This window comes from Podarcis melisellensis, assembly GCF_964234715.1.
Source record: "Podarcis melisellensis genome assembly, chromosome: 17".
NCBI lineage: Eukaryota > Metazoa > Chordata > Lepidosauria > Squamata > Lacertidae > Podarcis > Podarcis melisellensis.
The window spans coordinates 4,155,625-4,169,384 of NC_138534.1; the positions used below are offsets into that span (position 1 = coordinate 4,155,625).

The following is a 13,760-nucleotide window of genomic DNA, read 5'->3' on the forward strand; positions in this document are numbered from 1 at the left end:
GCGGAGTCTGTTGCATCAGTTTAATAACGATCAGGCTTACTAGCTGTTTCGCTTCTCAGTATTCTCTGGTTCCCCTTCATGGATCACTACCTCAGAGAAGCTATGAGCTTTGCTGTGACCCAAGATGGACAGGTCATAGTGGAGAGTTTGGACCAAACGTGATCCACCTGGAGCAGGAACCGGCAAGCCACTCCAGTATCCCTGCCAAGAAATCTCCCTGGACAAAGACAGCGGGCATCTGAGTGCCTGGCGTGCTCTGCTCCATGGGGTCACGAAGAGTCGGACACGACCAAACACTAGACAACAACAGCATTCTCTGGCTGGTCTCTGGTATTTTCTCCTACCGACAGAGAGCCCACTTAAGGACTCTATACGGGCTCTTGGATACCCCATGAGGGGAAAAGGAGCAGGTTTTTTCTTTTAAGGGTCAGCGCACCCGCCAAGGGCAGCCCCACCTCGAGGGTGCTGCAGTAGTCAACCCGGGACGTGGCCCAGGCCTGCCTCACTGCGGCCTTCCCCCGGCGGCGCCGGCCTCTCGCCGAGCCAAAGGCGCGACAGCGGACGGGACTGAATCCGCGGAGCTGCGGGTTTTGCCAACAGGGGCAGGAAGGACAGGAAGTGGGAGGCCGGGTGGCGGAGGAGGAGGAGCCATTGGCTGCCGCGGGTCCCGCCTCGCGCCCTGACTGGCTGCCTCCCCGGGCCTCGCTTCCCCAGCGTCCTGATTGGCTGGGGCGCGCCGGGGAAGCGTTGCTGCTGGAAGGAGCGAGGAAGCAGGGAAGGCAAGATGGCGGTGCGGGAGGCGGCCGGGCTGCTTCTTCTGGCGCTGCTGGGTCTGGTGTCCGCGCAGACAGGGCAGGTGCCCTTGGTGGCTTGGTCCAGCCGCAGGTAGGTGGGCGGCCCTGGGCTGGGGGCGGGCGCGGTGAGGCTCGCTTCGGCCGGGGGCAGATCCGCAGACGGCTTGATGCGCGCCGGCATCTCGCCTGTTTCTCTGAATGTAGTGGTTCTCCAAGGGGGAAGATTCAAGGGCAAACACTATTTTTTGGGAATCATGGAATTGTAGAGTTGGAAGGGACCGCGAGGGCCGTCTAGTCCAGCCTCCTGCAGTGCAGGAATCCTTTCCCCACAAACCCTGAGTTGAGGCGTCTCATGCTCTGCTGAATGTAATGATTCATGTTCTTATGTAGCTGCGTTGTTTCTCTAGATGTCCCATATTATAAAGCAGTTGTGTTCTGTGTTATAAATCGAGCACTGCCAGGAGTTGTTTGCTTTTGTTTTCCAATGTATTCGGTGTGCCACAAGCAAATTTTTATTCTGAAAGTATTACCCAGGCAAGAAAAGATTGAGAACTACTGACCCAATGTCTCTTCAGTTGCTCTGGGTTGCCCTTGTTCACGCTAGTGGCTTCAGATATTGAAAATGTGCTGCACTGCACTTGGAAACACAACACCAAATGCATGTTTGCAAAGGTGGTGTTGTCTGGTGGGTTTGTTCATGAGTTGCGTTGAGTGCAGAGTTTGGTGGCTTTTCTGATTGATTGGTACACTTATATGCCGCTTTCCCATCATGAGCTGCACCCAAATCTAGGTTTAGGTACATAAATGCATTGTAAAACCAGAGTTAGCCAACAATAAAGTTTCTGGTACTGGACAGCATGAAACATTCTTCTGTTCTCATCACAGAGAGGGGTGGTTGATGTCTGAGTTTGTAACTCAAGAATGACAGGTTGGGGCTTTCTTCTGTGTATGTGGTGGGTTATGGAACTAGCCCTGCAATATAGTGAGGTCAGTGGGTACTGTGATGTCTACTGGAGAGTAAGAATAGAAATGCACACTCCTAGGGTAGGGTGAAAGTCTGGTTCTAGGGCTCTTGGCATGGCAGTGAGGAACTAGGGTGGCCCATTGGGTTGCCTTTACCTTGTTCATGGAAGTCTATTCTTATCAGTCTTTGGTGTTCCTCCTCATTTCACATGATGCTGATTTAATCTTCCCTGTTTCACTTCATTTTGTCCTTCTGACACCTATATCTTTGATATTTTCTGACTCTCTTTATTTTTCTCTTTTCCCTGGCAAGGGGGAAGCTACAGTCATAAAGTGAGAAATTATATTGGAGGTGGAATTGAGAATTTAAAAAGGCTTCTTTGGACTGCCCTGAGCTCAGTCTGGTGCTCTCCAGATCTTATGGACTACAACTCCTATCAGCCCCAGCCACCATGGGTATTGTACTCCAAATCATTTGGAGGGCACTAGACTGTGGAAGGCTGCCTCAGCCAATAGACTTGGTTGGGGATGAACAATCCATGGTCAGTTGACCAGAGTCTGATTAAGTCTGTGTAAGTGCAGAAGTGTTTGTGTCCTTGAAACATTTAGTAACCAACCTGGTGTGGGTGTGAGAAGGATTGGCATTTGGTTTTCCTACCACCACCACCCCTTTTAAGTAGAATCCAGGTTTTAAAGAAGATATTTGATACTGCACTGTCTTGTTCCTCCTCAGAATTGTGTGGTTTGTTCTCATTTTTCAGTTGTAGAAGCTAACAATGGTGATTTCCCCACTGAGAATATGATTGAGCTGGGGGTTTGAACCCAGCCTGCATGTGGTACATAACTTTGAACACTAAGGGCCCATCTGCACTATACATTTAAAGCATCATCAAAACCATTGGGGCTTCTCACGAAGCATCCTGGGAGCTACAGTTTATAAAGCATGCTGAGTTGTTTGGAGGCATACACAAACCCACATTTCTTTTACAGAGCTCCAGTTATCAAAGTGGTTTAGCAGTCAATCCCTCTTTTCGGAGAACTCTGTAAACATTTCCTAGGATGCTTTGGGGGGGAAGCCATGACTGTTTAAAGCAGTATGATATTGCTTTAAATGTACAGCAGAGTGTAGATGGGACCTGAGTTGGCCTCATCAGCAGCCATATAGTGAACACAAAACTTCATTGGGTTTCTCTGCCCTTTGTTTTCTAATGGGCGAAGTAGCCCTTAAGTCCTCATAAAACAGACAAATATACAGTCGTACCTTGGATCCCGAACGCCCTGGGACTCGGATGTTTTGGCTCCTGAATGCTGCAAACCCGGAAGTGATTGTTCTGGTTTGTGAACATTCTTTTGGAATCCACACGTCTGATAGGGCTTCCATGGCTTCTGATTGGATGCATTGAGTTGCATTGATTGAGCTTTGTGCAGCCAATCAGAAGCTGTGATTTGGTTTTCAGACATTTTGGAAGTCCAAGGTACGACTGTATTCCTATTTGCTAGTCTAAGAGTAGGAAGATTGCACCTGTGAAATAAAAGACCATCTACCTAATCACAACTGCTCTTTTTATGACCCGGTTTCTGTGTCTTATCCCTTTCTCACTGTGTGTGTCTCTCTTCCTTTTGTGAATACAGCTCTTTATGGTCTCCCTTGGCAGTACCGCATGAGGGCCATGTGGTGACAGAAACTCAGCTTGCAGCTTTACTGGACTCTGCACTAGACGGTGGACCTCACAACGTGCTGCTGTTCCTTCAGGAGAAAGTGAGTCTGGCCCCTGGCAGAACTCCTTGCTGAGGACACAAATGCACCACAGATGCAGATCTTCAGTGAAAAGTTTTCCTTCCTAAGGAACCCTGGGGTTTGTTGTGACAGTGCTGAGAGTTTGTAGAATTATGGAGGTCATTTAGCTCAAACCTGTGCTCAGTGTAGGCTGTGCAGTGCAGGAGGCAATGGCAGCTTCCCTGGCATTTGGCCAACCAGCTTCTGCTTAAATAGCTCTTACCAATAGGAAGTTTCTTCCGCTATTTAGTCAAAATCTGCTTCCCTGCAATTTCCACCCATATCTTCTAGTCCTGTTCTCTTGACAGCAGAGAACAAGTTTTCTTCATCTTCTGCATGACACCCCTTCAGATATTTGGAGACCACTGTCATGTTTCCCCTTAATCTCCTCTTCTCCAAGCTAAACACGCTTCGCTCTTTTATGGTTGGGAGCCATTAACTGGCTTGGCAGTTTTCAATTAATTCACTTTTTACTGCAGGCATACCCTTCAGCCACCTCTCCCCCACTTAATCTAGTTCTCATTTCAGAGGTCGGAATTATCTTCTGGAAATGGCCTTTTTTCAACTGCATAATTCAATAATTGTCCAAAGGGCTGTTTCCACCCATTTCATCCATTTGGGGATTGAGCAGAAAGAGGTGCTTGTAGTCTTTTCAGAGCTTGTACAGCATAAAGGAGAATAAACTTTTTTCTGCTGGTCATGTGAATTGGTTGTCTCATGACTCTCTATTTATCACTTCCTCATTCCATTTATCACCCCCCCCCCCTGGCTAGTTCCTCTGATGATGAATTGTGGCTAGGCTGTTTTTTGCATCTGCTTGTTAACATGTTTGGGGGGAAATATAAGATGGAGGCTGGAGAAGCTAGGCTGCTTCTAATCTGGAGTGTTTGGGAGCCTACAGAGTGCTTGCTGTCAAAACCTGCTCCTAGTTTTTTCTTTATTCTGTGTGTTTGAACAACAATCGGAATGAAAAAATATTTTTAAACACAAGACAAAAGCATCACTGTGAAACATTAAAAATTGTACTTTTAAAAAGTTTTTAAAAATCAATCTTCTCTCCCAGCTCAGTGTTGAGGATTTCACAGCATATGGAGGGGTTTTTGGAAACAAGCCAGACAGTGCCTTCCCCAATCTGGAGGTAAGTGAGAAATGGGCTACTATACTTTAGGCAAGTTGCCGGTGCCTCTCCCTGTTTTTATATATATGTCTATACTTTTGATGGGCCACTGCACTGCAGTGCTGTGTCAAGAATATAAATAAAAAAGAGGAACTTTAAGAGCAATTGTAAATTCAAGTTCTGGTACAGCTAATTAGGGTTGTGCTTTTCCCATTCCTCCTCTTTCCATGGTCTGCAGTCTAAGATGGAGCAACTCGCTCCTGCTGTTTGATCCTCTGTTGGCCCTTCAGATGTTGTTAGGCTCCAGCTGCCATCAGCTCCAGCCAGCATGGCCAGTAGTGAGGGATAATGGGCTTTGTAGTCCATCAACATGTTAAGGGACACATGTTCCACTTCCTTAGGTTGCAGCAATCTTTATCAACTTTGGGTCCCCAAATGTCCCCAACTCTCATCCCTAGCCAGCAGGACCAGTGGTTAGGGAAGATGGGGGTTGTAGTACAGCAACATCATGGGACCCAAGGTTGAGAAAGGCTGGATTAGAGGATAAAGTGAAGAAAAATAACTTAAGCTGGGAGGTGGGGGAGAAACTTGCATCCTTGGGCAAAGTGTGGACTAAAACTTTGATTATACTTTATTCTAGCTACAGTGTTATCAAGCTGTAACCAAGTTTTGTATTGGCTAGAATTGGAAGATGCCAACAGTTGGGCGTAGGTCTGAGAAATAATTAAATACATGTACATTTCCTCTCTGTACCTCTCTTCTGAATTAAATAAAAGATAACACAATAACTTGTTTCTAAGCTGTTAGAGGCTTTGCTGGATATTGGCTCTTCCAAAGAACCCAAGGTGTGTGAGAAACCTAAATAAATTGTATTTTTGGAAAGGAAATTACAAATTGAAATATAAAAGAAACATAGAATACCCTGCTGAAGATGCTCAATATTTTTCATCAGGGTAGGATTCTGAAATGCTTCAAAAGTGTGTTGCACAAAACCTTAGAGAAGTTCTTTCTAGAGATGGAAATGATTCACAGTCATATGGAATGATGTCCTTGGAAACAGTGAAACAGCCAGTGCATGAACTGAACATCACATGCATTGGTCAGAGAAACACTACCTTCTTCTTAGAAACAGTTTTAAAAATTACTTTATGCTAGGAATCAGAAGATTGTCATACTGGCTGGCCTTTAGTAGTTCACCTGGCTCCTGCCTCCATGGTCATCTAGCAGCAGCTGTTCTATCAGACAACAGTAGAGGGAGAGATGGGAATGCAGGGCCTCTCCATTGACTCGGCTGAAAGAATTAGCAGTTTCTAGCTCCTTCTCTGCTTGAGCTCGTTCCAGTCTAGCTAGTTGTTTCAAAAAATTCTGTAACTAAGAACTAGTTTTGCTTCTCCCACTCGCCAATCCCTTTTTCCTTTTGTGTTGTGACTTCTAAATTGTAAGCCTGAAGGCAGGGACTGTCTTATTATTAAGATATATAAGCCCCCCTAGGATTCCTTTCCTTTTCCTTTATGATGGAGAGCGGGATAAAAATACTGCAAATCTGCAGTGTGATGCCAGCAGTGTTGGTGCCAAATTCTCATCCTACATGTACTACTTCTATGAAATAACACCTCTGTCTCCCTTACCAACCTGCCTGCTGTTTTTATGTTTTTAAACTGCTGTTGCTGGGGAAAGAAGCTGCCTGGAAGCATTCTTAGAAGGGTGCATAAACTTGATCAAAGGAGAAGCAGTGTGTATGTTTTCCACTATATGTTCAGAACATGGACTAAGTTCATTCTGGAAAGTCCAACCCTTTTCATCAAGCAAGATGGACATGTCTGGATTTAAACAGCTGCTGGATTTCTTATACAATGCAAACGTATATTTGTGTCTTTACTACAAACTATCTGTAGTTCATTAGTGTACCTCTTGTGACCACACAGAATTTTAGATCCCTTGCAAGTGGGGGGCATTGACAATAAGCCTTCTCAACACACAGCTTTCTTGTTCAACACATTGTACATTTTCAGAAAGTTGCATGTCTCAGAATGAGCTCTGAATTCCATCCACAGCTGTGTGGTAATTGATGATGAGTGTTGTTGTCCGACATTATCTGGAAAGCACCAGGCTGGGGCAGGCATGCTGTTTGCCTTAGGAAATCCTATGGCTCTGGCTCTAACTCTTAACCCTGTCTTTTTGACAGAATGCGCTTGGTGCCGCTCCGTCGTCCTTGGTGCTTCCATCTGTGGATTGGTTTGCAGCCAGTGCTGTCCCCGCCTTCTTGAAGGCCAAGCTGGGCATATCTCCTCTTCACGTCGATCAGAACACCCTGCAGGAGCTGCGGCTCAACGCCAGCCTGCCAGCCCTGCTGTTGATACGACTGCCATATGCCACGGGGTTTGTAACCAGCTCCATAGTACATTTCCTTACATTGCCAAGGTGCCCTATGGCACTGGATGCAAAGTGGAATCTTCTGCCTAGCCCCACGACAATGCCCCCCCCCCAGGTCTGGGCCCCTTCCATGCCCTCACTATCATGCCTGTGCTACTGCCAGCCCCATCACCACAACTGTACCCGTGGCTGTGTTGCTGCCACAATGCAACAGCAGCGGTAAGGGTGCAATGGTGAAGGCATTGGGGCCATGTTAGCAGTGCAGATGAAAGCCCTGGTGGGGCTGGCAGCAACACAGCGATGTGGGTGGATCTTACGACTGAAGCAAATTGCTTTACCTCCCCTAATGCATGAGCTGCCCTGGTGTATTCATGTGCCTGTGAGGTTAACTTCCAAAGAACAGAGCATGCTGTTTAGCATGAAATTTAACATTCTGAGAAACCTGTCTTATTTTAACTTTGAAAAAGCAAGTTTCCAGCTCTCACGGTTGACACCCCTTGGTACCCCAAGATCTTAATGTCTTCAACCTGTTCCACCACACCTGGTCCTTCCAGCCTGCCGTTGTGTCTTGGCACTTGTACTTTCCTGTTCTTATAGGGTATGTGGACGCATCCCTCATTTTCTGCTTCAAAACTCCCTGTTCCCAAGTGTATATTATACTTCCCTTAGCACAGCCTTCCCCAAGCTGTTGCCCTCCAGAGGGTACTACAATTCCCACCATGCCTGATGGTTGGCCATGCTGGCTGGGGCTGATGGGGATTGTAGCCTAAAACATCTGGAGGGCTCCATGCCAAGGATGGCTGCCCTGGTGTTCCAAACAAACCCGTCATTCCGTTGCATGGTCTTAAAATGTACGTTCAGTTGCCAAGGTTGTAGACTCTCTTCTATCCCAGATAATTGTACATGGAGAGGCAATATGGTCACAGATGCCATTGAACTAATGACAAAAACCTGTCCCACCGGCTAGGATGGCATTGATGACATTTCCTATATAAAGAAGATAACAGAACTTATTTCTTTCTCTCTCCCCTCATCCCCCACCTTCCAGCTCTAGTCTCATGGCCCCAAAGGAAGTTCTAACCAGCAATGGTGAGCATTGTGGAGCAGGGTTGTTTGGAAGCTTTTAGGATGGGGTTTGGGTTGAGAGGTTGCTGCTTGGAATGTCTGGCCTTGCATTTAGCTTTCTGGGTGGGTATTTGTTGCCTCGCGGTTTGAGGTCTTGGGCTCCCTCAGGAAGAAGGGCAGGATATAAGTTCAGTAAATAGGGAGTGGGGGAGCAACTACAATCTGCGTATTTCTCTGTGAATTAATGCATACAAATGAGCCATAGCTGGAAAGTGACTGTTGTTCTCTGAGAAGGGACACCAGTCTTATAGGAAAGCCAGGAAGTTTGGTGCATTTATAAATGAGGCTGGATTCTTAGGTTACAAATAGTGCTGCTTAGGACTGAAGTTTTTTCATGGGCTTGTGCTTTCGTAAGTGGGAGTCTCTAGCCTTTGGAGAGTTTCTCTTTCTAAAACAAGATTTCTCCTTGCAGATGAAATCCTTGGACAAGTTTTGAGTGCTCTTCAGTCAGAGGACATCCCCTACACGGCCATCCTGACTGCTTTGCGGCCCTCACGGGTACACGACTCTTTAGATTCCTAGCCTACCTTGGTTAGATACCTGCTCTGAGTGTTCCTTCATTCCTGGGAATGTCCTTTCATCTCATTAACTTCCATTTATGCCCTGCCTTTAGGCCCCCAAATATTATTCCCAAGACAGGCATATTAATGGGATGCAAGCATTTAAGAACAATTAAAATACAGTAAACTAAAAATACATTAAGATAGTTCTAAAGCCAGCAGGATTATCCAAACACTCTTTAAAAAACATAGTGTTTCTTGTTTTGTGTTTTTTGCTAAGAAAGCCAACACTATAGGAACTTGGTAAGCTTTTAGGGCAAGTTTTCCAGGGAACCGGTGCCATTATTGTGTGGGCCCTGCTGTGTTTGGCTACCACAATGACCACGGATAGCCATGGCTCTTAAAGCAACGCATCCTGATCTTTTCTAGGCAAAGCAAGAGGTGGTGGGGAAGGGAGGCTCATTTGGGGGAGGCACTTAGAATTTGAAGCATAGGCAATTCTCTGAAGCCTCTCAATCCCATTTTACTCCCCTTCTGCCCTATTTTCTCTCTCTCCAGGTTGTTCGAGATATCTCTGATATGATTCCTGAGAGGCTGGGTCGGCAGCTGCTCCAGAAGGAAACTGCAGCTGCACCGCTTCGGTTCCCTGTCACTGGGACCCCACAGATACTCTTCTGGGCCAGCAACTTCTCTGTGGCTTTTAATGGCACAACATGGCATGATCTTACTAACCTCACATTTGGAGAGCAACGCTCTGTCAATGTGGACGAGTCCAAGTGGACGCCTAATGCTTCTGAGTGAGTTGAGGGCTGGAAAAGGATCTGAGATCAGGTGCATGATGGATGGTAGGAATGAAGAAGAGAGGGCTTGAGGCAAAAGCAGAAACTGGGACCGTTGGGGAAAGCGGGTGGATGCAGTAAGGATGTTAGCTGCCAGTGGTGCTGAAGAGGACAAAATGTGTGTGCACTTTGTGGTGGCTTCTCTAAATCTAACCACTTGCAAACAAATATCCATATAATTGTTGACTGGTGCAGTTTTGCTTCTCTAGCCATGATGAGTGGGGTGGGGTGTGGAAGTCCTGTCTCCAATCCATGAGGAGGTCCTGCTCACCACTGTCTCTGGGTTCCTGGACGAGATCTCAGAACCGCCATTTCCCTGCAACTTGACTCTCTGTGGTCTTACAAACTAGAAACGGGCTTAAAATACTCCCTCTTCTCACAAAATTGGTTAAGGGCTGAGGCAAGGCTATAGAAATGATGGGTGGGAGGGGAAATTTTTCCCAGGGCTATGCAGACTTGAGGGGATGTATATTGCGGGTTTTAACGCTTCTGTTTTCTTTCCACATTGTAGGTTGGTACTGAAATACTCAAATGTGGGTGGGTTTCCATTGAAAATCACGTAAGTATGATGGACACAGCTCCTCAGAGTTTTGTTTTTATGACATAAATAATCACTTAGCAATTTATGCCTCCCTTTTTGAGTCTAAGGCCATAAGCAGCCAGGTGGGCAACATTTAGTCAAAACTTTAAGAGGAGCTTAGAAGTCCCCAGTAAAAGGAGATGGGAACTAGTTCAGGGAGTAAGATGACAGGGCCCTGCCATTCCAAAGAGATTCTGCATTTGAAGTTTGAGAAATGCTTCATGATTTGGGGTGGGGTGATGGGGGAGTCTAACTGGATTTTAGAGATCTGCTCCAGGTGACCTTACCAACTCTTGGTCTTCACTTTCTTTGCACCCGTTCTCCTCTCAGGTTCCGCATGACGAACTTGCTGTACCCAGTTTCTGCACGGTACTGGTTTACCCTCCACAATGTGGAGCTGGTCAGGCCTCAGAACCCCCCAGCTCTCTTCAATGCCACCCAGATTGTGGCACCCAGCGATTATTCTTTTGCCTGCACCTATGTGGCCAGTCATCCAACAGCCTCAGAAGCCATGTTAATACCTAACAACAGTTTTGCTAGCCAGTGGAAGGTGCTCATGGTGAATTTTCAGGTATGTTGCAGTGGGAGCATATCATGTAGTAGTCTTTGTCAATAGTTTTTTCCACTGACCTGTTTTAGATCCTTTAGAAAGACAGTTCTTTGACAGTCTCCCTGTGATATACTGTTTTGTGACCCCAACCTTGGATCAAGGCATTGCAAGCTCTTCTAGCAATGGGAGATGTATGGGTATCTCTTTCTTTCTCTGAGAAAACCCTAAGGGACTCTTATACCCCCTCCCACAGCCTCTAAAGTAGAACTAGGTTTCATCCTATGCTGTGTTGAGAATGTGTTGTGAGGTGGGGGACCACAAATCAGCCTCCATCACTAACGCATGAACTCTTTTCCCTTTTAGATCCAGAGCTATAATGTGACAGGTGAAAGATTTTCTTACGCCAGTGACTGTGCCGGCTTCTTCTCTCATGGAATCTGGATGGGGTTGCTGACCTCCCTGCTTCTTGTTGCCATTTTCACCTATGGCCTCCACATGGTCATGAGTCTCAAGACTATGGACCGTTTTGATGACCCCAAGGGACCTACCATATCTGTGCCCCAGACAGAGTAGGGGCCAGTTGATGTACTCCCTGCCCTGGGATCTTTCTTACAGGGCTGGGATTGTTCTGTTCATTCCATCTGTTGTCACATCTCCTTCCCCCCCACCTGCCCAGCACAATGCATTAAACCCTACTGGTCCCAGTCCCTTAGTCTTTCTTCCTTCTACTTCCTTTTGCCCAATAGCTGCTTCTCCACTGACATTCCTTGGTCACTTCTTTTCTCTCCTTTGATTCTTTCTAGCTTCTCCAGCCTAAAGCATCCCAAGGGACATGATGTAAACAAGAGGGGAGGTGTAGTTTTACTATTGTATGGAAGTGCAAATCCTATGTCTGTTGCAGCATCAAGGCTGTCTGCACTGAACTTTGCGTGAAGGTAAATATCTTCAAGGATGCACTGCCATTCCCCTTCAGTTCTGTCCAGCGGGACAGAATCAGGCCTGCTTTCTGATGTACATCCTCTAAGTTTGTTGTGGTGATGTTTAAAAGTTTCCTTACCTTGCCCCCTTCCCAAATCCTTGTTTGCAGCTGTATTATAAGTGCTCCCCTCCTTATTTATTTATGTGGTATCTGTGATTAATTCTGTTTACAGTGACTCAGTATTTGGGACACCATGCTGTTCTTGATCAGGGTGGGTGGGGGCTTCCTTCCTGTGACCCCTTGCTGTTAAGTCAACTTGAACGATGTGAATTAAAGAGAGTTCTGGTGTGTGTGTGTGTGTGTGTCTGTCTGTGTCTAGCTCCTCTAGGAAACTCTGCAAGTGAAGAGATCCCGAAGCAGCTTTCTTTTGGGGTTGACCACTAGAAATGTCTTGCTACTCAGTGTGTAATCTTCCTATCTTTTCTCCCCCTTCCTGCAACCAGTGTCGTAGTCCAGTGATAAATGATCAACATTACTGGGCAGGCACACTGGCATAGTGATTTTGGGGGTACTTTAAGGTATCATAATATATACATACGTGTGTGCATACAAACACACACACACACACACACACACACACATACACACACACACAGTAAGAATGTGTTTGTCTTCTATATGTTTCAGATCTTCAAAAGTATAAATATATTGTTCAGCAACTCGCATTAGCCTGGTGCCTCTAAACTTTTGCATCGTCATGATACCCAACTGGTATCAATAAATGTAAAGAACTAGACTAACAAGGCATTCTCCTTCAGTTTAGGTATGGCTGTGGGCTTTTACAGAAGGTAGGAAAAGGTAGCTTCCTTACCCAGTATAGAAAGGATAAAGTTTACTCATGATATAAAGTGGAGTGCTGTGTATTACTTAAATGCAACCCTATATCAGTTTTACAAGCAATGCCAACATTGACATAAGAAGAGTGGACTCTTATGAATCATTGTAACCCTAAATATATTTTGGGTATGTAAGTGGTCTGTGTACCTTACCATTTTCCAAATGAAAGATTCCACAGTATAATAAACGGCATGGTGAGCTACAAGGAAGGTCCACTTATCTAATACCTGTGATAGCCTCTATTGGCAGGGGGAGAGTGCTGGAGCCCCCAGGATGCTTATTTGAAGGTGGACCTGGCTAGGAAAATGATTGAATGCCAAGAAGAATTCGCCTGTTGTCCCTTTCTGTTTGTGTTGATTCGGAAGGAAGAATTATGACAATATAACTCTCCTCACTTTTGCAAAGCTGTGAGACGATCCTAACTACCCTGCCCTAAATTCCTTTGTTAACAATACCGTGGAAAAGTAACAAGATCTCTATTCTCCATTACACACCTCATGGGGGGGGGCGGTTTAGCGGGCCGTCAAAGCCAGGAAAGTAGAGCAGCTGGGCCCGTTTTAAGGACAGGATTTCCCCGTCGCAGACCCAGATCCATAAAGGATAGCAGCAAGAAGACACTGAAATAGCACGCAACACTTGGACGCAGAGGAGTCAACTCCTAGCAGTGGTGTAGGGTGGGTTGTCAGCACCCGGGGCAAGGCAAGTAATTTGCACCCCCTAACCCGTGGATTTGCGCCCCCTAACTCGTGGATTTGCGCCCCCTAACCCTAACCCCCAGATGTTGCGCCCGGTGCGGCCGGCCTCCCCTGCACCCCCCCACGCTATGCCACTGACTCCTAGGGTCGTGGGGGTGTCGACCCCGGCCCCCCAATAAAATATTTGAGGGGGCCTTTTATCCCTCCCCAAGTTGATGAGCATTGCCATTCAAATAGTGTGCGTGCATTGCGTCATGTGATCCAATGGATCACCTGCCCCCCCATATTTTATTCAAGTTGGCACCTTCATCCCCCTCAGCAATGGGCGCCCACCCTGACCAAGAGGTTTCATGAGGCACAGAACTATTTGCCTTAGCGGGAGTAGCCCCTCCAAGCCCCCAGAATAAGTTTCGAAGGGATTTCCTTCCTCTGGGGACGTTTCAGGGCGGGGGGGGGCGAGGAGGATGACTTTTCACGCCGCGACAGATAAAACTCCACTGACTGAGGGAGTTTTCCTCTCAGCAGGACGGCTTTTGTTTATCTGAGGCGGGCGCAAGAACCGACGGTGCTGTCACGGTTGCCATGGGGACGAGAGATTGGGGGGGGTCGCTGGGTTTGCGAGCTTCTTCCT

The 13,760-nt window shown here is 46.6% G+C and overlaps 1 protein-coding gene across 1 annotated transcript; it reads left to right on the top strand.

The window, feature by feature from the left end:
• The first annotated feature begins 736 nt into the window (after positions 1 to 736).
• ATP6AP1 (ATPase H+ transporting accessory protein 1) lies at positions 737 to 11,885 on the top strand. The gene is made up of 10 exons (XM_081895061.1): positions 737 to 885; positions 3,390 to 3,516; positions 4,598 to 4,672; positions 6,837 to 7,030; positions 8,073 to 8,113; positions 8,562 to 8,647; positions 9,208 to 9,446; positions 10,000 to 10,047; positions 10,399 to 10,639; positions 10,982 to 11,885. Exons 1-10 carry the CDS (start codon positions 785 to 787, stop codon positions 11,189 to 11,191), a joined length of 1,362 nt encoding a protein of 453 aa, XP_081751187.1. The 5' UTR covers positions 737 to 784; the 3' UTR covers positions 11,192 to 11,885.
• Positions 11,886 to 13,760: the final 1,875 nt, after the last annotated feature.

Bases quoted from the DNA above. Each gene is read 5' to 3' on its own strand.
- ATP6AP1 (XM_081895061.1), top strand. From the start codon at position 785: ATGGCGGTGCGGGAGGCGGCCGGGCTGCTTCTTCTGGCGCTGCTGGGT. The intron at 9,447-9,999 runs GTGAGTTGAGGG...TCCACATTGTAG, and splicing joins TGGACGCCTAATGCTTCTGA to GTTGGTACTGAAATACTCAA. The intron at 10,048-10,398 runs GTAAGTATGATG...TTCTCCTCTCAG, and splicing joins GGGTTTCCATTGAAAATCAC to GTTCCGCATGACGAACTTGC.